General features: G+C 51.6%; 1 protein-coding gene across 5 annotated transcripts in view; it reads left to right on the top strand.

The window, feature by feature from the left end:
* The window catches only part of PLXNA1 (plexin A1), a 330514-nt gene that overhangs the window by 236711 nt on the left and 67493 nt on the right, over positions 1-26310 (top strand). For all 5 annotated transcript variants that reach the window (XM_048856007.2, XM_048856005.2, XM_048856009.2 and 2 more), the window contains exons 11-12: positions 15805-15901; positions 16251-16441. In XM_048856007.2, the coding sequence (XP_048711964.1) occupies positions 15805-15901; positions 16251-16441 (288 nt within the window). The remainder of the gene's footprint in view (positions 1-15804; positions 15902-16250; positions 16442-26310) is intronic.

Genomic DNA, 26310 nt, shown 5'->3' with positions numbered 1-26310 from the left:
TTCTTTGGAGGTCAGCGGAACGGCCATTTTCCCAGCAGGAGGCCAATTACACAAAATACCTGCTCAGCCATTTGGGGGCTGTTACTGCAACACACGGGCTCCTGTACGAGGCCTAATCGCATCCCAACTGCCAGTGCTCGCAAGCCCTTGAAATGGGGTTGATTAGGAGGCTGGGGGATTCTGCAGCCTGGCAGCGCAAGTGCTTTGGAGGAGCCATTTGTCAGCTGCGGAGGAGAGAGGAATGGGGTTTCCTAGTCACTGCAGGACAGCGAGGCTGCATGGAGTCTGAGCCCCACGCAGAAACACCGTACCAGTGTGCCAGCCACATCCATCGGTGGGTAGCCATCCAGCGCACCCGCGGGATGGCTCTTTGGGGAAAGACGGTGCAAATGCAGCTGGTGCATGGGGAAAAGTCATATAGCTCCTGATCCTGCAATTGCTTATTCACAAGCTTGGCTTTACTCATGCAAGTAGTCCTGTTAAGGTCAATAGGCTTACTCGGATGAGTAAAGCTACGCACTTGCCTGAGTGTTGGTGGGATCAGGACCCACATCACGGAATCACAGAAGCCAGCATTTCCTTTGCTGCTCTGCCCATTACCCAGTGTCCTTGGGGTATTTCCCAAGAGCAGCCATGCAGAGCTGGGTCCTTGCCCTTGTGCTCCCCAGGGGATCGGAGCAGCTTTGTGTTCACACCCCCTCATAGCGCTCCAGTACCTGGTCTGGTGGGGGTTGCTCTCAACAGAGTGGGACAGAAGGAAGCCAGGCAGAAATTGTGAGAGAAGCAGAGGTGGTGGGCATCAGTGATCTCCCAGCCTTAAGGTGGGTATTCACCCAGGAATATTTATTGCTGCCTAACCTTTTCCATTTGAGGAGCCACCCTGTCGCCATCTCCTTCCCTCCCCTGTACATTCTGTGCCTCTGCTCTTCATCCTACCTCCCTGCCCCTAGCCTCCCTCCTGCCAGCTCAGTCCAGCCCTCCAGTCATGGGCTCTCTGCTGCCCGGGGGATTCGCTCTTTTAACTGGTTCTTTCCCTCCTCCCCTGGAGACGCAGAATCAATTCACTTGGGTCCGATCCGGTGAGGTGCCGAGTGGATCCTCGATCCTGCTGGCTTCAGTGGGAGTTGAGAGGGCTAAATCTTCTCTTTAACTGTCCCTGTCTTTGTAGCGTATGGTTCGGCTTCGCTCACTCTGAAGCACTTTGGGATGCTGGGTACTGACGGGCACGATATAAAAATAAATGGCATGGTTGAACGGTAGCAGGAATGCTGGCTTAATGGTTCTTGAAGGTTGTATCTGTTACACAGCCCATGGGGGAAGCCTGTGTCTTTAGAAATGCAAAGCCTGGGAGAGATGCTGCCGTGATGAGGGCGAGTAGGTGGGGTTTGGGGCATGGGGATGGGAATTACTGACAATCTGCGCTGATTTCTTCCCATGCCACTACTGCCTGTGAACAGGGGCAATGGGAAATGCTTGGGGCAAAAGGTATATTCTGTGTTTTCTGAGCAGCTCTGTGCATCCCCGCAACGGTGCATTAACTGCATTGTGCCTGGAGCTTTTATTTAAAGGAACATGAGGGCTCTTTAGTTTAGGCACCAACCAGCGGGGTTTGTTTGAAACACAAATGTATTTTACAAAGCTTAACTCTAGAACCATCCACTCTTATGAATGTTTGATGTCACAGTGGGGCTATTATGCTAGGCACTGTACAGACACCTCGTAAGAGGTAGTCCCTGCCCCCAAACAACTGGAAGGCTGAACAGAGCAGAAGTGACACGGGCACAGAGAGTGTGCAGGGACTTGCACAAGATCACACAGCAGCTTAGTGGCAGACCGGGGACAGAGAACCCAGGTTTCCTGTGTCCCAGTCCAGTGCTTTATCCATTGGACAGCACTGCATCTCCTGCTTGGAGTCCACATCTCCATAATAAAAAAATTGCAAAGAGGTTGCCATTTGGCTAGTATGAAAACACAAGTTTGGCCTAGAAATGATCAGATGTGCCCTGATAGCAAAGCAAAATGTCTGTGTGCAGGGTGTAGAAAATTGGTCAAGTTGTTCTTGAGTTACAAATCATTCAGATTTTGGGGCTAGTCAGTTGCAGCTCCATGGTGTTAAGATATGAAACAGAATTCCTTTGTAAATCCAATTTTCATTCCCCTTCTAATTCTGCACAAGAGAAATCTTTCTCAAATGACAGGACCTGTCTTTACTTTCAGGGTACACTCAGTGCCTGTTTTAACATCTGAAGGCAATGAGCCAGCCCGTTCTTTCGAGTGGGTGCTTAAAATTCACACTTCTTTGTAATTTTACTCCTCTATCCTTTTTCGGTCCATCTGGCTTGATGATAACACTTCACACTTTCCATACAGTTAAGTATAATTAATGGTGACCTGCAGTAGAGGGTGGAGGAGGGATTGAGTTCCTACCCTGGGTTGTTTCTTTGTGATGAATAAGGAAGACTGGAAAGTTTTTGTTTGTTTGTTTAAATTTGACTTGTTTACAATCTTAGAAAGTTATCTTATCTAGCCAGAAGATACTCTGGTGACTGGCGAACTAGTGAAATGCAGAAATCACCAGAGACTTGAAAGTTGTGTAACTGAGCCCTCTGATTCAGGAAGGTCCCTAAACATATACTTAATTCCCATGACTTTTGTGGGACCTACACATGGAGTTAAGTGCTTTTCTGATTAGGGATGCTTTGCTGAAAGGTGAGGGGGAGGCTGAATGAGGAAGGCATTTTTAATCGAGAGACGCTTTGTCTTGTATTTCATTTTGGTAATACTTATCTAACTCCAATGACTAGTTAACATTTTGAAGAAAAGACATCTTTGTTAAAGATTCAACACTCCATTCACTAAGGTATGAAACCTGACAATATGCATTCTCTGAGACATCTATCACGTCCTCCAGTAAAACCAAGGGACACCAGGCATGACATTCCTGATATTTATAAGGTTAAAAAGCAAGCAGAAAAAACCCTACAACCCCTCCCCCCGCCCTTGGGCTTTCTTTATACATTCTTTATACATAAAGAAACAAAAACAGGGCACAAGCTCAATTTAAAAAAAAAAATTTTTTTGCACGTCAACTTTAAATATAGTGCTTTGGTTAATTAAAATCCTTAAAGAGACATAGAAATTTCAGCCTTATTATTAGGCATAGTGGTGCACTGAAACTGAAATATGTATCCTTTGTGCAGTTTAAAACTCCTTAGCATGTAAAAGCGTGGAGGTGAACACTAGCCTCAATCTTGCAAACCTACCTGTGAGTAAAGGTACTCGTGCAGGCAAAGTGTTCACAGGCTCGGTGCCATCGTGTAAAACGGAAGGTTGATAAATATCCACATATCCCCACAGTTGATACAGTCTCTTAAATGTGTGTAGGTAAACCAATCCCATTCTCCCAAACCCTTACCTCTGCCCCCTATTGCCCACCTGCCATCCGTATAACAGCGTCAGTGTCACTGGTCCAGCAGCTGCAAACAGTAAATAGCCACACTGGTGGAAAGCAGCATTGTTTTTCATAATCTGAGGCATTGCTAGTAACACAGAGAAGAGTTGTTTTTAATTATATGGGCACAAATTTCTGGTGTAGCCAATGTGGGTTAAAGGAGTTACATCAGGAATGGATTTGGCCCAAGTTTTTTTCTCCCGAGAATGTTCCTTTCTAAGGTGAAATTTCAGTCGCTGTGGCCTTAGAAACATTCGGTCCTTTTACCTTGTAAAATAAGAATAAATGCCCGCTCTCCTTTCTGCTCAGACTTGGGTTTGTAGTCTGGGCACTTTGAGGGGGAAATGTAGTGCTCAGCCATTTCCTTTTCCCTTTAACAAAAGCCACACTTGGTGGTGAGCAGCTGTGTCAACTGTGGAAAGCCCTTTCGGGCCATTCTCTTTCAGTTCGCCCCTCACTCACAGCTGAAGAGTCACTCATCCTTCATGCCTCTTATCTCTGGCTTCCAGCCGTTGCTCTTTGAACTCTGTCCCTTCCAGCATGGTGTTCCTGGTGTGGAGAGGCATCTGCCAGCATAACTGCCTCTTTGGAAAATGAACGGCGAGTTCCCCCCTTTCCTTTTTATCCCAGTGGCAAAGTGGCCTGTGATTGGAAAACGCTTTTCCTGTGTCCCAGCACCGCCCAGCGCAGTGAGGGGAGCCAGACAGATACTTACTGGGTTTGTTTGTTAGGAATTCTTGTACAGTTTCCCTGAAATTAAGAGGGATCCAGAATGTAAACGCTTTTAGTGAGCTGATTGATTTGTATTCTTCCTATGCACGGCTCTAATGCCATTGGAGGAGCTCAAATTACTTGCAAACCCTAAGTAAGCCTCCCAGCACTTGTGAGGTAGGCAGTATTGTCCCCGTGTACGGGTGGGTAAAGTGAGGCATGGAGAGATTTATGGGATTTGCCCAAGGCTGCAGAGCGAGCCATTAGCAGAACCAGAAATAAAGTCCCAACTCCAAACACTGGCAACACTTCTTCCTGTGTTGAACGAGATGCCAGGCTGCTTATGGTGCCATGGTGCTGCAAGTACTGGGGGCTGGGTAGATGAGTAAGTGGGATCACTTCACATCATTTCCATGGCTAATACCAGGCCAGATGTCAGAAGGTCTCAAATGGATTTGGGCAAACATTTGGCTTGCGCTTTGATGAGACCTAATTCCAAGGGTCTCCAGATTATTATTGATAATATTCTGGGCCCTGTGCATGCTGAACTCAGGTTTCTCTACCAGGTGCACCTGAGGGAAGGAACTTGAATATGATGCGGGGAGAGGAGAATGGTAAAAGAGAGAGAGGTGTTGTAAAATCAAAGCCCAAGCATTACTGCGAAGTCCCATGGTGTTTGTGACGGTATTTTACTGGGCCTCAAGTATATATATAGGGGAACATAAATCATACATACATGCCCTGTGATGAGTGCTGCACACCTACAGTGTATGTATCTCTAATTAACCAGCCATGGAGAGTGAAATAGGATTGGATCCTACAACCCCAGAAATGTTGGAAAAAGCCAGGCATGCTCTCCGAGCCGATGCCTACATTTATCTTTCCTGCAGCAGTGTTTAAAGGGGAAAGGGAGTATCAGGAGAGTTTGATAGGATCCAATTAAATTCCAGCAGATAAAATAATGATGAATTGCAGTTGAGCCCCAGTGAGACACGACGTACATTACAGCCGTCCCCACAGTGCGGGGAAGGAGTTGAGGTCATCAGCTAGAGGAAAATAGGACACAGCTGCAACTGTACCCTTCCTACAGAAATGCAATCAAGAGGAGCACACACATGAGAGTGAGGAGAGAACGTGTGAGAGTGTGTGTGCGTGTGTGTACAAGAGGGAAGTCTGAGTGTGTGCATACTGAGTGCATGGAAGGCAGATATACCATGCCAATAAAGCATACAGTTCTGGGAGAAAAGCAGAGCAGCCCAGCTTCCTGCAAGGGCTGCTCTGAATAGGTCATGCATCACATGCCTCTGAGGAGCCTGGACAGGCTCCTGCATTCTTGCTGGGGTGGGGGCATGGTTTTGGTTTGTATGAATGGGGGCAAATGGAATTTGGAGGAGCAGCTCTGAGCAGATGGCTACAGAGATTCTTGTGCATAGATTTCCTGTGTCTCCCTGTTGGATGCTGGGAAACTGAATTCTTAGGGGTTCCTCTTTGAAGGCCCCACTTTGCCAACAAATCTTTCTCCGCAAAGAGGACAGGTTCCAGCTCCCCTTGAGGCCCATCAACCCCAGTCCAAGTTCAGCCAGAGGGATAGAGATGGGGCACATTAAGGCTGGGAGTCAAGGGGAAGAATGGGTGTAATGACTTTGTCACTGCTGTCTGGGGCTGGATTCACACACTTGCACTAGAGGTGAAAAGCTCATATCCCTGTCCCAATACCCTGGACCATATAGACCCGCAGGTGCTTGTGACTGAGAGGAAGGGATTAGGATGGTACAGCTATGAGGATTGAGATGAAATTAGCTGAAGGAAATTGTAGGCTGACAATCAGGAAAGTCAGTGAGATAGGATTAGGATGAGTTTTGAGAGAGATGGTGGGAGCTCTCTCGCTTGAGTGATTTCTAGCTGGATCGGATACACTGCAGGGAGCAGTTGGGTGCAAGCTGAAGAGGAGTGGGCAGGCAGGGGCATCAATGAATCCAGCATTCCTAGCGAGACTCCACTGTAGTTATCCCATGCTTGATCTTCCAGGGAGGCTGTTCTCTTCTGATACAGCAAATGTGAGATCAAGGGATTGGGACCAGGGAACTCCTGACTCTGCTGCTGAGTCACTGTGTGACATTGGGCACGCCCATTCCCCTCCTTTCTCATCTGTAAAATGGGGCTAATGCTGACCTACCTCCCAGGTATCAAGCATTCCGTACATGTGCTGAGTATTATTATTCTGCCAGCCTGTCTGGAGCAGGGGAAGAGTTTGCGTGCGTGTCTATCTGATATGTATCTCCTTAGTCCTGTGCCCAGTGGTGATGCATGTGCTGAAAGTGGCATGATGCAAGAGAAATGCTCACCGGAGGGGAGGGGGGGGGGGGAGTTGTTTGCTACCCAGGCTGCAGTTCCTATTTTTGTCCCCAGGCAGCACATTTCCCTTCTTTATGGCTCCTCCCCAAATGTGCCCGTGCTACTTGTGTCCTCAAAGGACTGTCTGATTAACCGAGGGGTTCTTAAGCTTTTTCACAGGGCAAAGCATAGCTTCATAGGAAGCCTGTCTGCTAGGCAAGTCCCCCCCCATTTGCCATTGCCCAAACCCTGCCTCCCTTCCTGTTCCCCATCATCACAGAACAGCCTGCTGGCAACTATAGCCATTGATTAACTGGGCACTTAATCCTACCAAAGAGTTTAATGGATGTTTAATTTCTTTTAATGCAGTTTAGTAGCTACAAACCAGGAGGAGCCTGCACCATGTGACAAACTGGCTCTCTGTGGCTGTGGTCTGGGAGTCTTTGGGTTAAGTGACATGTAATAACTCACTGAACAGTCTGGCCTGCCCTTCTGCATCAGTTATTCACTCAGCCCAGCAGAGGGAGCACAGGTTAAAGGGGAACCCAAGGCAGCATGGCGTAGTGGTCTGGGCATGGGACCCAGGAACACCACAGTCCCAGGCTCGGCACTGACATTGATCTGGGCCAAGTCACTTCCCCTATTTGCACTTCATTCACTCATCTGAAAAAGGCAGATGATAAGGATGCACTTACCTGCCTCCCGGAGTGGGGAACTAGTTACTTTATGTAGTCTTTTAAAGTGCAGAATCTTACCGCTATGGACGTGTGAGTGTCCTTGTTATTAAATAACATCTTTACATTGAAATACAAACACTGTTGGGATTCCAGAACATGCACAGAACCCATCTGTGTAGCCTTCGTCAACAATTGGAAATCAGCCACCTCGTTCCTTGACTGCCAAGTCCCCAGGTCAGGAATCTGTTTCCCTTGTAACAGTCATGACCGGTAAATCAGTGTATGGAATGCAGCAGCTTCCTTGCTCTGCCATAGGTGTTAGTGATGCCATCAACTATTGTAGGAGAGAACAGCTCGGAGCCCCGATCTCCGACACTGAGGGATAAAAAGCCATTCAGCTCACTTTATGGGAGATGCTGATTTGGGAAATCCACCTGGCTCTTGTCATGGGCATCTACCATCTGATTCAGATGTTGCATGAATTTAAAAAAAAAAGTTTCCATTCACCTTTAACAGCAGTGAACATCCTATCTGATGCTTCCAAACCCAGGGCCTGATTCTCCCCTGCCTATTATCTCATGTTCTTTACATGTGCTATACCTGATCAGAATGGGTGTGTTGAATACTCACTTTGCACAGGCCTAAGTGATGGTGTAAGGCTATGGAGAATCAGGCCCTATTCTAGCTAGAGGATTTCTCTGGTGCCTGTCACTTGTATCGAAACATCTGTCACAATAGTATCTGTTCAGACCTGTTGGATTGTCCCTAGAGCTCTGCTGACATTGGCGCTGACCCTGGTGCACAAACATGGAAGTAATTTACACACAAAGGCAAAGAGCTGCAATCAGCTGCAGCTCCATGCCTGAGAACATGTTTTTTTTGGGGGGGGGGGGAAGGGTTGGCGGGGGAGTAGAACCCTAGAGTCACAGATACCAGAGCCGCAACTGGCCTGCGAGCTCGCATCCAGCCCGTTGTCCTGATTAACTTGTTAATGTAGGTCAACCCCAAAGAGGGCAGACCCTGGAAGGAATGAGAAGGGATTTTCCAGCTCCTAAGAGGAGTAAGAATGTAAAAAGAAAAAGCCGGGTGTAAGTAGGAGGGACATTTTGGCTGTGCTTGTGTAACACTGGCCAGTGGTGTCAGACTCCTGGCCTGGGAGAAGATTCGCTGGCTGCTTTCCCCACCACTTCTCCTACACACCCACTTCCCCTGGCTTCCCCTGCTGGGTTTCAGGATACGTGTTGGGCTCCCTTCCTATATGTAACATTCAAGGAGACACTTGCGGCTTTTCTGGAAAGACCAAAAGGCTGGCTTGGCCTCCCTCCGGTTGAGTCATGGAAAGACGGGCAACTGCCAAGTTGGCCCAGGAGAAGCTGAGCCCAAAGGAAGGAGCACTTGTTTTCCCAGGGGTCTCCCTGGGGTGGCTGAAAGAGATGAGAGCGCATGTAAGGACATCTTGGGCAGCAGGGTTTAATAATTCACAGCCCTCTGTAACCCTCCCCCTTCCCTGCAGTGGGAGCTGCTGGACTCCCCAGCTATGTGACCATGGAAACAACCAGCCAGGGCTGCCAGCTCTTATCTTCCCACTTGCAGGAATAGCTAAGGTCCATTTCTGAACAGAGCAGTGTGTTTCCCATGCTGTGCACTGCTGACTGCCCTGCTGGCGGGGGACAGGCCTAATACCATCAGTGGAACGTGACAGGGGTGCCGTGGAACTGAGGAGAGGTGTTCTCACACCTGCTGTAGCACTGTGTTGTCAGAGTCTCTGGATTCCGGCCTGCTCAGCGTTGGCTTTCTAAGTGAGTGTTGGCTTGCTAAGTGAGCCTTGTGCTTGAGGAAGGGGCCTGAAGCCATGTGCTCCGTGATCTCTGTGTTTGGGAGGCGGGATAGTCTAGAGGGAAGTGCAGGGAACCGGGAGTCAGTCTCAGCTTACATGGTCCCTGGCTTTGGGATTGGGAAGAAACACCCACTCCTGGACCCCAGACAAGGACCCTGGCAGTGGTGGCCCGTGGACCTCAGCAGGTGCTGTAGATTGCATTCCATGCTGGTTGCTGCATGTGTATTTAAGACAAGACCTTAATAACCCAGGTGCTGCCTGCTCTGGGGGACTGTTAATGATTCCACAGCACTTTTCACTGTGCGCTAGGCTAAAAGGTTGAGGTGTGTGCCAGGGGCTGCACCTCTCCACGCCAAAAAGGGCTGCATTTCAGCAGTGCTGGCAGGGTACTATGGGACACTTCAAGTTGTACTGCATGTCATGAGCCCTCTTCCTGTCCACACACTAGCATGGCTGGGAGGGGAATCCAAGCCTCTGCTACTCTGTGTCCCTGGGGTGTTTCAAGCTCCTGGAGCCTGAATAGAATCCAGCCCCTGCCCCAAACTTGGTGTCTTTAGACACATGTCAGGGTGCAGACCTTCTATGTCACACCCCCTCTGAAAGTTGGAACCCTCTGTCCAGTCTCTCTGGTTGCGATGTTGACACTTCAAATTCCCCGTTTACTCAACACACCCTGTCCCACAACTCCTCCCCAAAGGTGTGAAGTGTCTGGTTTCCAGTTTCAGCTCCAGGGACACACTGCAGTTGTGAAGCAGCCAGTACTCATACACTTTTCTCAGTTTAACTGCTTGATGCTCTTCTATCCTTAATCATGTAAAGCACAGGAGAGTGCAGATCATACAAAACAATGCACAGCTGAACCCGCGATGGCCCTCACTTCCTATCTTACCCTTCCTTGTGAGCCTTTGGGGGACCATCTCGGCGCAGGCAGGAAGGATGTCCCATCCTCATGCAGGCTCTTCCATGGTGAATGGCCTCTCCCTTATGGACCTGAGAAAATGGCCCCCAAACAGACCAGCCTCTACCTATTTAAAACCTTTAACCCCTCTGCATCAGGGCAGCTTCCCCACATGAGCGGAAACCCCTTTGGGTGACTTTGTTGCCAAGGTGACCTCCCCACCTCCTAAACCAGTTCTTCTGGGCATGGACCAATCTTTTGTCTACTGGGAATAGATTTCAAAGGACTGGGTACTTAGCTAGCCTCTGTTCTTCTTTTGCCACCAGCCTTTGGACCCTCACCCCAGCTTAGAGGCAAACAGATCATGGACAAGGCAAAAGGCTGCTCATTCAGAATGGAGTTTGCCTGACACAGACACACAGGGCTCATAATCACACAGAATTCATAAACTGTACAGACAGATTTCCGATACATCACACTGTGTATTAGAAATTAGAGATGGGTTTGATGTGAATACTCCTGACCTTCCAAAGGACTTGAAAGCTGAACCTCAAACCAACCGTTCCTGTCTACATGAAGGGCTGAACTGAAGCCCTGGCTCCAAACCTCCTATAGGGTCGGGGGTGTTTGTAATTGGAATCTGAGTTGTATGGCTTCATCTCATCTCGGTAGCGAAGGTAATACATTACTGAAGTGAACTTCAGAACCAGGGCAGAACTGTCACCATTGGTCATAATCATTCATTAGTTTGGCAGAGCGAGGGCTGACAGTGTGTGCCCTTCCTGCCGTTTGTTCCCATTTCTCTGGGCACTTTGCTCAGACTGCTCCCTTCCAGTGCATCCTTCCTTGCCTGGGCCATGTGCCGTCGCTCCAGGAGTCTCCGAGTTTAGTGGGGAGGCCTGTTCTTCCAGAGGCAGATACGTAGTCCATTGGGTCTGTCTCTTCCCAGCCTCCCACATGTGCGTCTTGCTGTCTCCAGGGCTGGTGTGTGAAGGGTTAATCATCTCTCCTCCCACCCCCACCCAGAAGGAACTCATTTCCAAAAGGAGCTGGGGCAGAGAGATGCAAATAAGAGTTTTGGACAGCTGCAGGCTGGATGCCTTCCCGAGATGCCAGGGCCCCAAATGAGACATGTCAGAGTACAAATTGAAAATGCCAGTTTCACTTAGGCTGCCATGCTGCTCGTCATAGCTAAATCCTGCTCCGTCGCCCCTCCCCCAACTCCCACTTCCCGAGGCTGCTGATTGATGGTTTCCACTCCTTAATGTAGCTTGTCCCTCTTAGGGGGTCCTTCAGGCTCTGCCCACCTGTTGAGGTGGAGGTAGGATAGAAGGGAGGTTACACCTGCTGAGATCTTAACTCCTAGCCCCTTCTGCTCTGTCATCCTGGGAGCAGTGGGGAAGGCCTGCGGTGCTCAGATGTGAAAGGCTCCATTGGTTCTGATGTGCCAAGAGGGTTGGATGGGAGACCGCCAAGGAGCACCTCATGTCATGCTGGTGCTGGCTCAGCGGGGCGTGGGTCTGCGCTGGAGCCGGGCATCAGTAGGGTGTCGATGGTGGCCGTGCTATCCCGCTGAAGAGGCTGGCTTTCAGCTGAGCTGGAAAATAGAGCTCTTGGTGGTGTATGAGAATGAATGGCCCAGCGGTGGTTTCAACTGGATGTGTCATTCCTCTTCACTTCCTGGCATAAGCTGCCATGCACCACTGAGCAGTCGCTGCATACCGCCCCAGAGGTAGCTGCGCGCCATGCATGGATTGTAACCTGTGGTGCGGCCCAGGCGTGGGAGACCCAAGGCTGGTGGGGCAGGCTGTCCAGTGAGATCAGAATGACCCCAGGTACTGCTGCATGTGTCACCTCCTGCTGCTGCCTTGGCTTTGGAGCAGAGTTGCTTTGCCCCCTCTCCTGGGCCATCCTTCTGCCTCTTGCTCAGCAACTGGCCGCTGCCTGTGGGCACCTCCCTTTCCAGCTTTTGGGAGCCTGGGGATGAGGCGAATGGCCCCGGTAAAGCAGAGCCTTGTGCATGACTCAGCAGTGGGGCTGGCGTGTCTCCTGCCCTGAGCCGCCATGTGGGAAGGAGGGAAAGGGTGGGCCAGCAGGGTTTTCTGGCTTTGTGGGGCAGTTGGTTTCCGCTGTAGTGCTCCCTCTTGGCCAATCCTGGGGGAGCTTCTCAGCCTGCCAGCTGGGTTAAAGGCAAGACATCCCAATAACCACAGTACACAGGTTCGGAGGAGGGGAAGGCCCCCATCTCTTCTGGGTGCAGCAGTAACGGGGCAGGGGCCTGGGTGTAATCTGGTCTCTGGCCCAGGCAGAGAGAAGCCATGGAGAGCAGCCTCTCCTTCTGCCTATCCCCGGGAATGTAGGGCACGGAGCCCAGGTGTCCCTCTGATTTTACACTGATCAGGGATCAAACACCGGCACTGAGATCATCCCATGCTACTTTCACTGAACTACCAGGCATGCCTTTCCCCATGCAGGCCTCCAGCGGAGGCCAGCACAGCCCGGGTAACAGTTACTGTCCTGCCCACCTGTGCTCTTAGTCCCATCAAGAAAGGCCAAGGAACATGCCCCCCTGCTAGCTAGTGGGTGCTGGGGCAGTAGCTGTCACCAGCCCGATCTCCGAGAGGCTTATCCACGGTGTGCGCTGACAGAGTAGGGCAGTCTGATGAAAAATGTTCCCTTGCCATATTTCTTTCCGTATGTTCCCTTCTGTGTCCTAACCCCCTTGACAGTGCTCTGGTGCATAGACAGGCGACTAGTATCTTATTCCCTTAGCACCTCCCCCACACCCCCCCCAAAAAAAATTCCCAGAGTGCACTTATACAGACAGGCATACATGCAGCACCGCTGAAATGCAGCCACCTCTGGGAGGAAGGGCAATGGCCAACAGGTGCACAGCAACATTGCACTGGGGAACTCATGGCTAAGGACTGCAGGTTGAAATCCACCTCTGATAGGAGGCGCTGTAGGGTCTTTAGTGTCCATGGAAGGGCAGGCAGGAATGCAGGGTTTCCAGGTCTCCTGGAAGTCCCCCTGCTCAGTAAGCAATACAGGAGCCAGTCTGTTTACCATTGAAGAGTCTGACCTTGCCCGGTGTGCATGTGTTTAGTTTGAGGTACAAGCTAACACGTCTGTGAAAAGGCAGGTAGTGCCCAAATCAGGCCCGCCCCCTTAGCAGTGCACCCAGCTATTGTTTGACCCCAGGGCGCCTGGCCCTGAAGGCTAGCGTGAGTCCCAATAACTCCTCTCCTCTGGCAGAGTCTCCAGTATACCCAGCCCTAAGGGGGGATGACTCCTGTCTGCAGGGATCCAGGTTCGGTCTGTCACTGCTGGATTCATGCTGCTGCCACCCAAGCTATGCAGTTCAGCCCGCTGCTGCTGCTTCACACAGATGGGGCAGGATCCTAGTAGCTGGAACACAGGATTGGTACTCAGGACTCCTGGGTTTTATTCCCAGCTCTGCCACTGGCTCATTGTATGAACTCAGGTGACTCACCACCTCCTACCTCTCTCTTGCTCTCTGCTTCAGTTTCCCCATTTGTAGAGAGTTCGGAGATTCTTCCATGAAAACTTCCATGTCTAATACAAGGTGGTGATTAATTTAGCTCAGGCAATAGGGTGCAGAGGTGTTACTGGCTCCCTGGCAGGAGAAAGCCCCTTCCCCCACCCTGGTACTGATATCTTTTCGGTCCCATCTGAGGGCTGCAAGGGGAAATGAATCGCTTCAATTTTCTCTGAGCCAAGCACAGAACTGGTGTTGAAGGAAGGGATGGACCAGGGGGCAATGCTGCCACTTACCCTCCTACCTCCATCATCACGCCCAGTCTGTGAAGCTGAGTAACTGGGGGTGGGGTCTGAGCCAATGCAGCAGTGTATGTGGCTCCCAACAAACTCCAACAACCCATGAATCATGCATTTAATCTCTCCTGACATGCCTGTCATTTTCTCCAGAGAGGAGCGGAGAATCTCTCACCAGAGGAGGTCGTTAGCTGTCAGGGAAGATTCTGACTGCCTTCCTGTCTCCCTATTGATTAATCCTCCACCTGCATGCAAGGGCTGTGTAGGGACTGCTGATGGGGCTGCCAGGAGTTTTGGCTCAGGTTAGAAGCAAGGTAGAAGGTGTTGGTGGGGAGGAGGTCCGGGGGCAGGATGAGTGGTTTGCTGGAGGTCTAATCTCTGCTTTCCATCTTTGAACTGCCCCCTGCTTACCTCCCCAGAACTTGAGCCTAGCTTGAGTCCCTTGGGCTTTGCGATCCAGGCATGAGAGCGGGGAGAGGAGTTGTGCTCCACTGAAGGTAGAATCCAGCAGCACTTGTGCTCTGCAGAGGGCAGAAAGGCAGCTCCAATCTCTGCCATGGTGTGGGCAGCACAATCGTTCCGTTTAAACAGGCCACCAGAGGAAAACATTCCTTACTTTGGCTGCAGACCGAGCCTGTGTATCGTGAGGACTGAGAGATAATTAATCAAAGCAGTTTCCCGCCATGTTGTTCCCAGAATGGCCCCGTTTCTGGGCTGCAGGTGGGCTCTGCTCTGGTGAAGACTGTCCTATACATTTGTTTTATGAGCTAGTGCAAGTGTTGAAGCTGCAGATAACAGGGTCCATCCCGATGCTTCCCAGAGAGAGACACATCGACTCTCTGTGCTCCCGGGTTTGGCCTGCCCTAGTCCCTAATGCATGCTTGCCCACATCACAGGGATGGTTTTGAGTCCGGATTGCGGTGGTTGTTAGAGCAGCGAGAGGCCCAGGCCTGCAATAGCAGGGAGAGGGGACTGCAGGTTAGGAGCGAAGGGTGGCCGCAGAGGTGGGAGGACCAGGAGATCCGAATGGCCGTGGGTGCTGAGAGGCAGCATGATGGAACATTGGCAGAGCGGTGAGGAGGTCAGGACTGGAATAGAAGTGGGTGTCTTTGCTTAGGATTGAGGGACGCTGGCAGAGCCACAGGGAATGGGAAGTTGTCCAGTCGGTGCTAGGAGTCTCTGACTGTGATGAGAAATTCCCCCAGATCTGTGCGGCTGTGCATTAGCCTCCCCTCCCACCATCACTGTGCCTCAGTTCTGCACCTGTGAGATGGGGCTAGTAGTCCTGTCCTGCAGCTCCTTCCACAGAAGCAAGGAGAGGCGTATGGAAGTGTCCCTGAGGGAGAAGAAGCTGTGATAGGGCACAGTGCCATTGAAAGCAGCTCCCATCCCTGGGGCAAGGGTGGGGCATGCCATGGATAGGTGGCTAATGGTTGTGCTGTTCCTCAGCGGGGAGGTGCTAGGGAAGGGCAGTGTTAGTAGGGAATGGGTCTCACCACGTGCCCACGTCAAGCAAACCCTGTACAGCATGGCCCCTCCAGAATTGGCTCTGGCTGCAAGGTGCCTATGAGCTCAGTGTCCCCAGGCGGCTCTCGTGCTCCCCCACCTCCTGTCCACTCACCCCCGCAGGATCCTCAGGAATCCTAGCCCTGTGGCCCCTTAGCATGTAGCAAAGCACCCAGCGTCGCCCCAGCCCCTCTTCTAGCTGCTGGGGACGGAGGTGTACTGGGGGTTATTTGTTTATTGCTCCCTGGCATGGACAGTTTCCGGCTGGCTGTGGGATCTCTTTGGTTAATGGGGCTTGTTGCCTGTTTGAAACCCTTGGTTTGTATGACATTTCTTTCTCTGCTAGTTGAGGTCTTTGGGTGGGAGCACACTCTGTCCGTCAGCCGCCAGTCGCTGTGGCGCAAAGGCACCCGTGGTGCCAGACCCATCCCTGCTGGCAGGGATCGTCTGAGCCAAGTCTCTTTCCTTCTCCGTGCTCCCACTAGGGAAGTTAAACGGGGAGATTTCTGGGCCTCTCTTTATCTATCAGGGCACGTCTGGCTTCCCTTCCCCTCGCTGATGAAGGAGCTCTGCTTTCTTGTGTCTCCCCTTGCAGTATTTCTATGAAGGGAATGACATCAGCGACCTGCCCGTGAACCTGTCCGTGGTGTGGAATGGAAACTTCGTCATCGACAACCCCCAGAACATCCAGGGTAAGCAGGCGGCATGATCTGTCTGCACAGTCCGCTCGCAAGCCTCCCACCCATCAGCCTCCACCTGGGGCTTGATTAGAGCCAGTACCTTAAAGGGGAAGCTCTTCATACCCATAGCTAGCCAGTCCCTTAAGAAAGATGCATTTGTTCCAGAAGCATGTCCTCTGCAGAGCACCACACTCCAGGCCATGTGGTCAGCACAGATCCCAAGGTGTTAGCTGTTCCCAGATATTTGGCTGGCCCATGCAAAATAAGCCAGTGGGTCTCTGCCCGGTTCCTTGTGGGCAGGTGCCCTCATCATAAAAAACACCAATGCGTGGATGACCTGACACTCCTCTCCCCCTTGCAGCTCACCTGTACAAGTGCTCGGCCTTGCGTGAAAGCTGTGGCCTCTGCCTCAAGGCAGATCCGCGCTTCGAGTGCGGCTGGTGCGTGACGGAGAAGAGGTGCACCCTGCGGCAGCATTGCCCAGCCTACGAGAGCAGCTGGATGCACGCCAGCAACGGCAACAGCCGCTGTACAGACCCCAAGATCATCAAGGTATGTCTGGGATGGGGGGAAGACGGGCCTGTGTATGTGCACACGTGCTGAATGCAGTGCTGGAGAATACGCTGCAGGGGGCAGTTCAGCACTGGCCATGACTGTGGTGGACTAGCATATTGAGTGCCTTTGGTGTGCATGGGCCTGTACAGATAATTATGGAGCCCAGCTTCCTCCCCTGAAGAGTTTAGAGTCTAAAGGAGATGGGTAGCATACAGGAACATGGCTGAGCAGGCAACACGGAGCTGGCAGCTCTCGGGCAGGGAAGATCTCCCAGGGAGCAGTTGTTCAGACACCAGGGTTTAATGTTCTCCCACCAGGTACAAGAGCAGAGAGTGTCGGAGTGGAGACTGAGGTTGAAGGGGGGTTTGGAGGGGGAGGCTGCGAGGAAGAGGGCGGATGTACCATTTCAACGGGTGGCTCGAGATATGGGGTAGAGTGTGAGAAGGAGGCAAAGGGAGTGTCATGGAGACGAGCTGACAGAGTGCAGGGCTAGGATCATGAGGAGGGTGGCACAAAGGCAGAGTCCCTCTCTAGTTAGTTATATGCACTTACATATCTATTGTATCGCTCTCTCTCCTGCTTGGGTCTGGTGAGCACGTTCCCCTGGCTCCCTGCCCGCTCTGGGGATGTTTTGCCCTTGGCCATGCAGAATTCCCAGCAACACTAGTTGCTCTCCTGAGTGGGATCTCTCCGGTTCTCTCACGTCACTCTGTTCTGACATATTAAGCCTGAATTCCCTGTCTCACCTGTTGCTGCTGATCCCTTGACACCCATGGGGCTCAGGGCCAGCCTTCCCATGCAATGGGCGTGGGGAAGTCACATCTTTCTGTACAGAGGGGGAAGTGCACTTTAGTGGATTAGTGCAAGGGGCTGGGAGCCAGGACTCTGGGATTCTGTTCCTGGATCCAGCACTAACTTGTGTGTGACCTTGGGCAAAGTCACACCCTGGCTCTGTGCCCTAGTTCCCCCGCTCTGTAAAATGGTAATAATGATTCCGCATAGTTAGTTAGTGAATTCTGGCCACGTGCTTTGAGATCCTCAGATGGCAGGCTCTTAGCCCTGGGCTGCACTTGAAATGAAGGTCGACATAGCTGTGTGGCTTCAGGGTGTTAAAAAGCCACTGAGTGATGCTGTCCTTACCCCCGAGGCAGAGAAAGCTGGGTCAGTGGACGAATGCTCCTGTTGATGTAGCTACTGTTGCTTGGGGAGGCGGTGTTCCTACAGCGACGGAAAACCCCCTTCCCTTGGTGCAGGCGGTACTACGTTCCAGCGTGCTGCTGGCACGTAGCTATGCCACTACGGTCCCGGTAGTGTAGATGTGGCCTTGGTATCATGGGTTGTTTGTTTATTATTCCCTCTCCCCGGTTTTGCAGACTAATAGCCTCTCTCTCTGTGCTTTCACGCTCAGAGGCTCCAACCTTCCTCACGTATTCCTAGGTTTTCTTGGATCCTGGTGTGGAATCCCAGGCAAGCCGTGGGTCTGGGTTCTTTCCCCTCTCTTCCCTGCCCCCCGGACAATGGTAGTTCATCATCTCTGGTCTGTGACAGCTTTTATGACCTTCAGTTAATAAGATTGTGTATATTAATGTTAACATGTCTGTTGGGCCAGGCTCCAAGTGCATTAAGAGGGATTGGTGGGTAATTCTATTTGATGTGTTCTATTTACCCACGGATTCCGGGCCAGGCAGGCCTTGACTGTGTTAATTACCGGAGTCTCAGCACAGTATCTAATCTATTTGGGTTCAGTGTCCTATCAGATGAAGGCTGGAAATGAGAGTTGTGTCTCTCCTGTTCCCCAAAGTCACTCAGCTCGGGCTGGTTATTGGCACTGAGGTGACTATTGCACTGGCCCTGCTGAGAAGTGTAATTCTATTGCAGGCACATGCCTGCCATTCACAGCAGTGGGTGGGAACCCTGCCCTGACAATGCCTGCTTGCCACCCATCCATTGAGATTTTGTTTCAAATTAATGATAAAAAATACTAGTGATTAAGAGCATTGAGCCGTCCTATAGCAGAGATGGGCTGAGCTGCAGAGCCTAAGAGACGTTCTGCTCTGGGAGCTGGATTGGCCCATCACCTTCCACCCAGGGCCTGCAGCTGCAAGAACTTTATGGAAGGGGGTAAGGACCGTTATCCCTCATTTACAGAGGAGGAAACTGAGGCACAGAAAAGGGAAGTGACAAGGTCCTGCAGTAAGTCAGCTATGGAATTGGCAGAAGGGCTTCTAAGGCCATCCTCAGTTCTAACCACTAGACACACTGTTCCAGACTGCTTGCATGACCCACAAAAGGGTCCATATGACTCCCGTGTTCTAGGTATAGGAGTGTTTTCCTATCACCCCTTGTTGCCAAAGTTTAAATCACATAGGAACTGCCATGCTGGCTCTGAGCCGGGGGCCATCTGGTCCAGTGTCCTGTCTCCAGCAGTGCCCAGCACCATGCTTCAGAGGAAGGTGCAAGAAACTTCCTGGCCTCCAACAATGAGAGATTGGCTTAAACCCTGAAGCATGAGGTTTAATGGCTTTTCCAAAATGTCTGCTAGCATTAAAGCAGTTATAAGAACATAAGAACGGCCATACTGGGTCAGACCAAAGATCCATGTAGCCCAGTATCCTGTCTTCCGACAGTGGTCAATGCCAGGTGCCACAGAGGGAATGAACAGAACAGGTAATCATCAGGCGATCCATCCCCTGTCGCCCGTTGCCAGTTTCTGGCAAACGGAGGCTAGGGACATCATCCCTGTCCATCCTGGCTAATAGCCATTGATGGACCTATCCTCCATGAACTTATCTAGTTATTTTTTGAACCATGGTATAGACTTGGCATTCACAACATCCTCTGGCAAGGAGTTTCACAGATTGACTGTGTGTTGTGTGAAGAAATACTTCCTTTTGTTTGTTTTAAACCTGCTGCCTATTAATTTCATTTGGTGACCCCTAGTTCTTGTGTTATGAGAAAGAGTTAATAGTACTTCCTTATTTACTTTCTCCACACCAGTCATAATTTTATAGACCTCAATCATATCCCCCCTTTGTCGTCTCTTTTCCAAGCTGAAAAGTCCCAGTCTTGTTAGTCTCTCCTCATATAGAAGCGGATAGTAATCTCCCCAGTGAGACCTCCTGCGATGTCATGTTTGTAGAAACCAGTGGCCCTTCCAGTAAATAACCCCTTTGTTCTTCAAGGACCTGCCAGGGGAGAGACATAGACCCCCCCCCCCCCCGAGAAATCCCACAATCCCATGGGCAAGTTTAGTCCCTTCCTCTCAGCTGTTCTCTCCTGGTGACGGAAGGGGACTCAGAGGATTTAGTCAAGTAGTTTCTGCCCAAATCATCAGGGCTTTTAAAAAAAGAATTTTATACAATGTAATGTGACTAGAAAGATTTGTATGATTAATAAACATCAATGAAATCTTGCTTAGGGGGATGGGGAGAGCAGGGTCTGCTATCTGAGGCATTGGATAGTCCAAACTTACAGCCTTCGGCTAGAACCTAAGATCCAGACAGTGGAACTGGCTAAAAACAGAGTGATCCTGATTAGACAGCGGGGACCAAATTCATCAAGTGCCGAAGCAGGCGCATTTCCTGTTGAAGTCATCGGAAGATGCACCTGCTTGCATTAGGGCTGGGTTTGGCCTACAAAAGGTAACGGGCCCACTTAGCTTCACTGCCTCAGACTGGGCAGGATGAGCAGGAAGGAAAAACAATGTAAAGACTATGAAGTCTGTGATCTACTCATTTTTAATGATCTGGGGGGCAGGGAGTGGAGTGATAGAAGAAGGAGCATTTCTGGGCATTGGGTGTTGAAACATGCCTTGCTCCCTGTCGCCTCCCACACTCTACCTGCCTCATCAGCTAAAACAAACACACTGTGTAAATCCTGGCCTGGAAATGCACCTCCTCATCCGTCCAGCAGGAGTTCTCTTCCCGCCAGCTCAAGCTAATGTGCTGAGAGCTCTCCAGTCGAGCCCCTTTTCTGGGGTGTGGCAGCCAGGGAGGATCCCAGCATAGCCCTCTAGGGACAGGCACTTCAAAGGCCTGGCAGCTCTGTTCTAAGGTGACCTGGTAACTGATGCTTCTAGAATCACACAAGGCCAGGCTGATGCTGAGACGCCCACGCATGAGAACTCAGATGTCACAGGACCGGGAGTCATATTGGCTTTGCTGGCGAGCCATTTGGCCTTCATTTTCAAAAGTGGCCCCTGCATCTGCGTGCCCAGCTCGAGACAACTAGAGCCTGATTTTCAGGAAGTGGTGTGTTCCTGTCACTCCGGTTGAAGTCAGTCGGAGCAGCAGGTGCACACAACACCTGCAAATTAAGCCCATGTTGTCCCATGTTGGGGCCCCAATAACTGAGGCACCCAGAATTAGCAGACCCTTCTGAAAATGTTCTGAGACCATGGTGTGCCTCAGTTTCCCCATGTGTAAAATGCAGCTACTGATAGTGACCTGCTTCTAAGGGGGTTAGGAAGCTTTGTTACTGTCTTTAAATGGTGGTGAGCTCCTTGGATTAGTAGGTGCTGGAAGGGCCAACGTGTTGATTATGTACTAGTAGCTAAAAGTCCTGCTGTCACATGGACGTAATTCATAGTCACGTGTGTAAAAAAGCCCAAAGTGGCTGAGAACTTAAAAACTGGATGGTAGCAAACCATGCATCCCAGTGATGATTGAACCTGGGGATATTCTAAACAAAAAGAGCTCTCAACCATTCTTGTAGCTGTATCCATCGCGTCATACTGACTCAACAGAGATTTTAGGTTTCAGAGTGAGACACACAGCGAGTTTCTGGAATTGTGGTATGTAGATTACTATTTGCCTGGGAGTCACTTTAGGGCTGAAATAACCCCAGTTCTGCTCTCCTCATGGTATGTCTGCCATCCAGGAGACCAGCTGTCACCTTATTTTGAGCTATCTGAAGCCAGTTCTGCATATGAAGAGATGCCTGTCCTGATCTCACGTGACCTCACATGGGCCCGATCCTGCTGCCGCTAAGTGAGTGGCCAAGTTCCCATTGGCTTCATTGTTGCCCCATCTCTCAGCCCCCCAGCATGAAACCAGTCACGCACCTGTGCAAACCTTCTCCCATCTCCTCTGCAAGCCCCACTCTGCGAGCAGTGCCCCGAGTTCATAGCATCAGGCTGTGTGGCTGGTACGCAGCCCCGGGCATCCCGGATGCGATGAGGTTGGGGGACCCTGCTTCTGATGTATCCCCGGCCAGGCGGAGAGGAGTGGTGGCTGGGGTCAGTGAAAGTTTGCTTGTTGAATTCAGTCCAGATGAGCGGAGGGAGTAAGCTGCACACGGGACAGGGGGAGCGTGTGAGATGGGAGGGGGCAGGGTGTGCTTAGGCACGGCATTACTGGGTGACACACACTGTGTTAGTGAAAAAATAATGGGGGGGGCCTCACTCACTCACCCCATTGGCTCCAGAGCACCAGAATGCCGGGTGCATGACGGCTATGCCCACAGACTCCTGTGGCACTGTCCATCTCAGGAGCCCTGCGTGCTTAGCAAGCATGAATGGATTCAGCCTGTCAGCCCCCTTAAGTTGGGTCTGTATCGTTCTCCTTGTATTACAGATGGGGAAACTGAGGCACAGAGAGGCAGTGTCTTGCCCAGGGTCAGACAGTGAATCAGTGGCAGAGCTGGGATAGAACTAGCTCTCCTGACTCCGCTTCCGGTGCCGACACCATTAGACACTCAGTCTCCTTGTGGGGTCTGTGTGTGTGGAGTGGGGACACTGGAGCTTGATGTCTTTGCTTCACACCTCCGGGTGCCATGTAGTTCAGATCTCCATGGAAGTCGCAAACCCAAGTGAGTTTGATGTCTCCTTCACCAGTGGGCATCAATCCATGCACAGTGCAAAGTACCCCATGCTTCTGGCACGCTTAGCAACCCCTGTTGCAGAGAGGTTCCGGGTTAAGTAGCAGTAGATGCAGCCGGTCAGGTTGAAGGGGTGTTGACAGAGATGTGCTGAGCGGGGCAGGGATCTGGGGTAGCGGGGATTGTTGTGAGTCAGAGTGAGGTGCATTGGCAGAGTGGTGGGTGGGCCCCAGGGTCTGCTGGGGTAACAGGGGGTGCTGCAGGTCAGGATAGAGTGACACACTGAGAAGGGAATGGGAGCCAGGAGTGAAATACTAGGAGCGCTGCAGGTGAGAAGTGAGGTGCCTTGGCAGAGCTATGTTAGGAAAAAGCTTGCCCATCACTTGCCCTGTCAGCCTGTCATTTCATGAGCCCTAATTTTGCCTAAAATTGCAAAGGGGGACGGCCCTGTGAGTTCAGAGAGGTCAAGGAATAAATTTGCCAAGTGTCTGGAAGGTGAAACGCTGCAGGGTCATAAACCTGAAAGTGCTTTTCAAGCCACGAGGGCTGTTTGCGTTAAATGGCAGCCAACCCAGCTGCTACTGCCTGCACTTCTGCCATTGGCCGACTCTGTGTGCCGGAAGTGGGCTCTCCCCGGCCAGTTCTGCCTGGTGGGAGCAGCAATCGTGCAGGCCAGTGGATTGTCGCTTTCTCTGCTTCCCTCTCGCAAGAGTGGAATGTGCTGCTACAGCTTCTAGAACAGCCTGGATTCCTGACTGAGCTGGAGCTCCCAAGGGATGGGCTTGTAACAAGGCCTCCTCGCCCTCAGGCCAAGCTAGTCACAGGTGGGGCTGCGCATTGACAGGCTGCTGGGGTGTTGGCTCAGCTGGGTAGGTGGAAGAGATGGGGATGTTCTGTATGGGAAACCCAGCTGTGGCTAACAGGGATCCCCTTGTCAAACATCTTTTGTGCAGATGACTCCACTGTGCAAATCCAGAGGAAGAACCCATGTGCCGGTGCTGTTCTGGGAAGCTTTAAAAATACCCCGCCCTAGACTAGAACTCCTCTCAGGGGCAGAGGGGTAACCGGTGAAGCCAGGATTCTCAAAAGGAGTCTGCACCTGCAGCTGGGGCCAGAGATCCCAAAGAGCTCAGCTCCCGTTTGGTACTTAAATAAGGGGCTTTGGAAAAACTGGCTCCAACTGGGCATGCTGAGCATGTTGAAATCTGGCGCTTAACATTCCCCTTCGTGTTGCCCAGCCCTCTACTGAGGAGGGGGCTCACTGCACCCATAGGCTGGCTGTTCTCTAAACATGGGCCCTGACTTTGGGGGGTTTCCTCAGGGACTGAGTGTCTGACTGAGGAATTTGGGCTTCCGCCTTTCACGCTGAATGCATCAGACGTGGCATGTGCTGGCTACAAGCTGCATCCAATTAGCTGCCGCTGTCTGGTCCTGATATCAGTCTCTCTGTCCCTAAATCATTAAAAATAAATTAAGAAATTGCCACTCTAGTTTTAGGTCCTGCATAAATAAATCAATCAGCAATCATCATCTGCCCTTGCAGCGTATGCTCATCTTTGTTCGGGCCTGTGGTTAGAGGGGGGGATCACTGGTGATTGTTTGATTGTGTTCAGCCGCTGCGCTTATTGTAGGTCCTACAGTTATACAAAGCTGTGGGTACTGCACAGTGACGGTGGAGCGTGCCTGTGCGCAGAAATGCTGCAATTATTTAACACAGACCTCCCCCACAATATAAAGCAGAGCTAGAATCGAGCGTCTTCGGGGACTGGGAGCGCAGTTAGGAGAGCCCCCATGCTGCACTCAGTGACTCCTGCGCTGAGAGGACATCCAGCCTGAGGAAGATGCAAGCAGCTGTCCGGGGATGAGAGCATGGGGCAGAGGGATCCCAGAGGGGACATCTCTCTGTGTCTGGTATTGGGGGACCCAGTCATTGTGTAGCAACGCTGCATCGCAATGTCTGGCCCCGTGTGGTCACGTACTGTTGTTTTGTGCTGACACAGCATTGTGATGGGAAGAGGTGAGGGGATGCTGTACTGCTGCAGCCAGCATAGTTCGGGCGGCCTCTCCCCAGGGGCAGCTGTCTCCTAGATGAGAGATGGTGACCCTGACACTGGATGTGAGTGATTCTGTGCTCCCAGCATCTCTGCAAACAGATCCTCTTTCTCTAGCCTGACGAGCAGGGGCCTTCCAAGCTGGCATGCACATAAGTGCTTAGTACAAGAGGGGACCCAGTACGGAACTGAGCTGGGCTGTCCCCTTAGGAATGATTTACCAGCCAGCAGGCCTGCCCTGCACCCTGTTCTCTGCCACTGGCAGCCCCTGCGCCCGCTCTGGCTGGCAGGTCTGAGGACCAAGCACTCATCTTGCGCTCAGAGGAGCCAGTTGCTGGTTTATGTAAAAGGACCCTGTGAAACCAATTAGCAGAAGAGCAATGTTATTTGTCAGGGCTGGAGCCGGGGTGGGTGGGGACTTGGGGGTGGGAAGTTTGGGAGAGCAGCTCTCACTCCCATGTGTCTTGTTTAGCTGTGACCTACCCGCGCAGCAGTGCGAGCGGTGTCATCTCTTTCCCGGGCTTGTTGCTCCCCCCCTGCACGGTCCTTGTCAGTTTCACCACATAGGAGGAGGAATCTAACACGCTGGGGCAGCTTTTAACACTAATTTAAAAATGCCGAACAAACAGTCGTTTCTCGCCAACCACCCCAGCAGAGCCCAATTTAGGGGAGAACAAATCTGATCGCCTGCTGCAGCTGCCTTAATGAGTCCTGATCCAGGACTTTAGCAGAGGGCTGGATTGAATTTAGGCAAACAACAAAACCCCAAAGCCCAAATTGGTTTTACTGTTGTATAAATTCCGGCTCACGGCGTGTGATTGCCCTGAGCCTGCTGTGAGTTAACGTGCGGCGTGGCCTGTGAGTCAGAGTGCAGGAATGGGAGCCAGGACTCCTGGGTTTTGCCACCAGCTCTACCACTGACCTGAAGCAAGCCTGTGCCCCGGTGGGGGGTGATTAGTTAGGACTTGTTCTGAACAGCATCATTAGTTGTACACGGAGATGTTTACAGAGCACTTTGAAGATGAGATGCACTGTGCAAATGCTAGGTGATGATAAGTAACCCTACAGTGGCCATTGCTGTGGCGAGGAACTAGATTGCCTTACTGAAGTTGCTCCTAGATTGGTACAGTTCCTCACGGCTGGGATGCATTGAGGCAGGGCTGGCTACCGCTTGGTTCTCTTCCTTCCCTGTGCTCCTCTCTGCTCTGGTCCATGGCTGGGGAGAAGTTGTGTCTAGCAAATGGATGCCCACCGCTGGGAGAGGGATATCCCCAGCTGATAAAGCATCCAAGACCCAAGGTTACAGCAGGCCAGGTTTGCCATGAATGCAGATAGCCTAGGCCAGCTTGGCTTTGCAGCAGTCCCATAGGGAGCTGGTATGGGCTTTGGGGCGAGGCGGGAGGAAAGGGCCAGCCATGACTTCGATCAGGAAATTCACTGAAAGGAAGGCGCTGGCTCCGGCACTGAGGCCTTCTCCATAGCAACCTGGGGCTGTCAAGGACAGCGCCATGATCTCTCCCAGTGCTCCCCGCTGTGGTGTGGGAAGGTCAAATGCGTGCTCTTGGGTCAAGGTGCTGTCCCTGTATGAACGCGCCAGCTCGCTCCCCACTGGCATCATTCTAATAGTCCACTGCCCATGGGCATTGCCGGGGCAGCCTCCTCCTGCCTCCCGTTCCCCAGGCTCCGTGTTGCCAATGACCCAGCCCCTGGCATGGGAGCACAGTGCTCACCCATTAATTCTGTTTAGTGCCTGCAGGTGTGTGCTGAGCGCTGGGGCCAGTGAAATCTGGTGTAAAATTGCCCATAATTACCTTGTTAGCAGCAGTGGCGGGCCTGCGCCTCTTTGCTCATCCGTCATCGTGCCGGCTTTTGTCAGGCCACACCTGTCTGCTTTATTGGGAATCATCCTGCTAAATGAGGCGCGTCTCAAAGTTGGGACCTCCCTTCTCTCCCCAGCTGGCACGAGCTCAGGCTTTGTTTGTTGAGAGGGGTGGCAGT

This window comes from Caretta caretta, chromosome 7 (assembly GCF_965140235.1).
Source record: "Caretta caretta isolate rCarCar2 chromosome 7, rCarCar1.hap1, whole genome shotgun sequence".
Lineage (NCBI taxonomy): Eukaryota > Metazoa > Chordata > Testudines > Cheloniidae > Caretta > Caretta caretta.
Note: the sequence above shows the minus strand (reverse complement) of the source record. Positions and strands in the feature narration are given on the sequence as shown.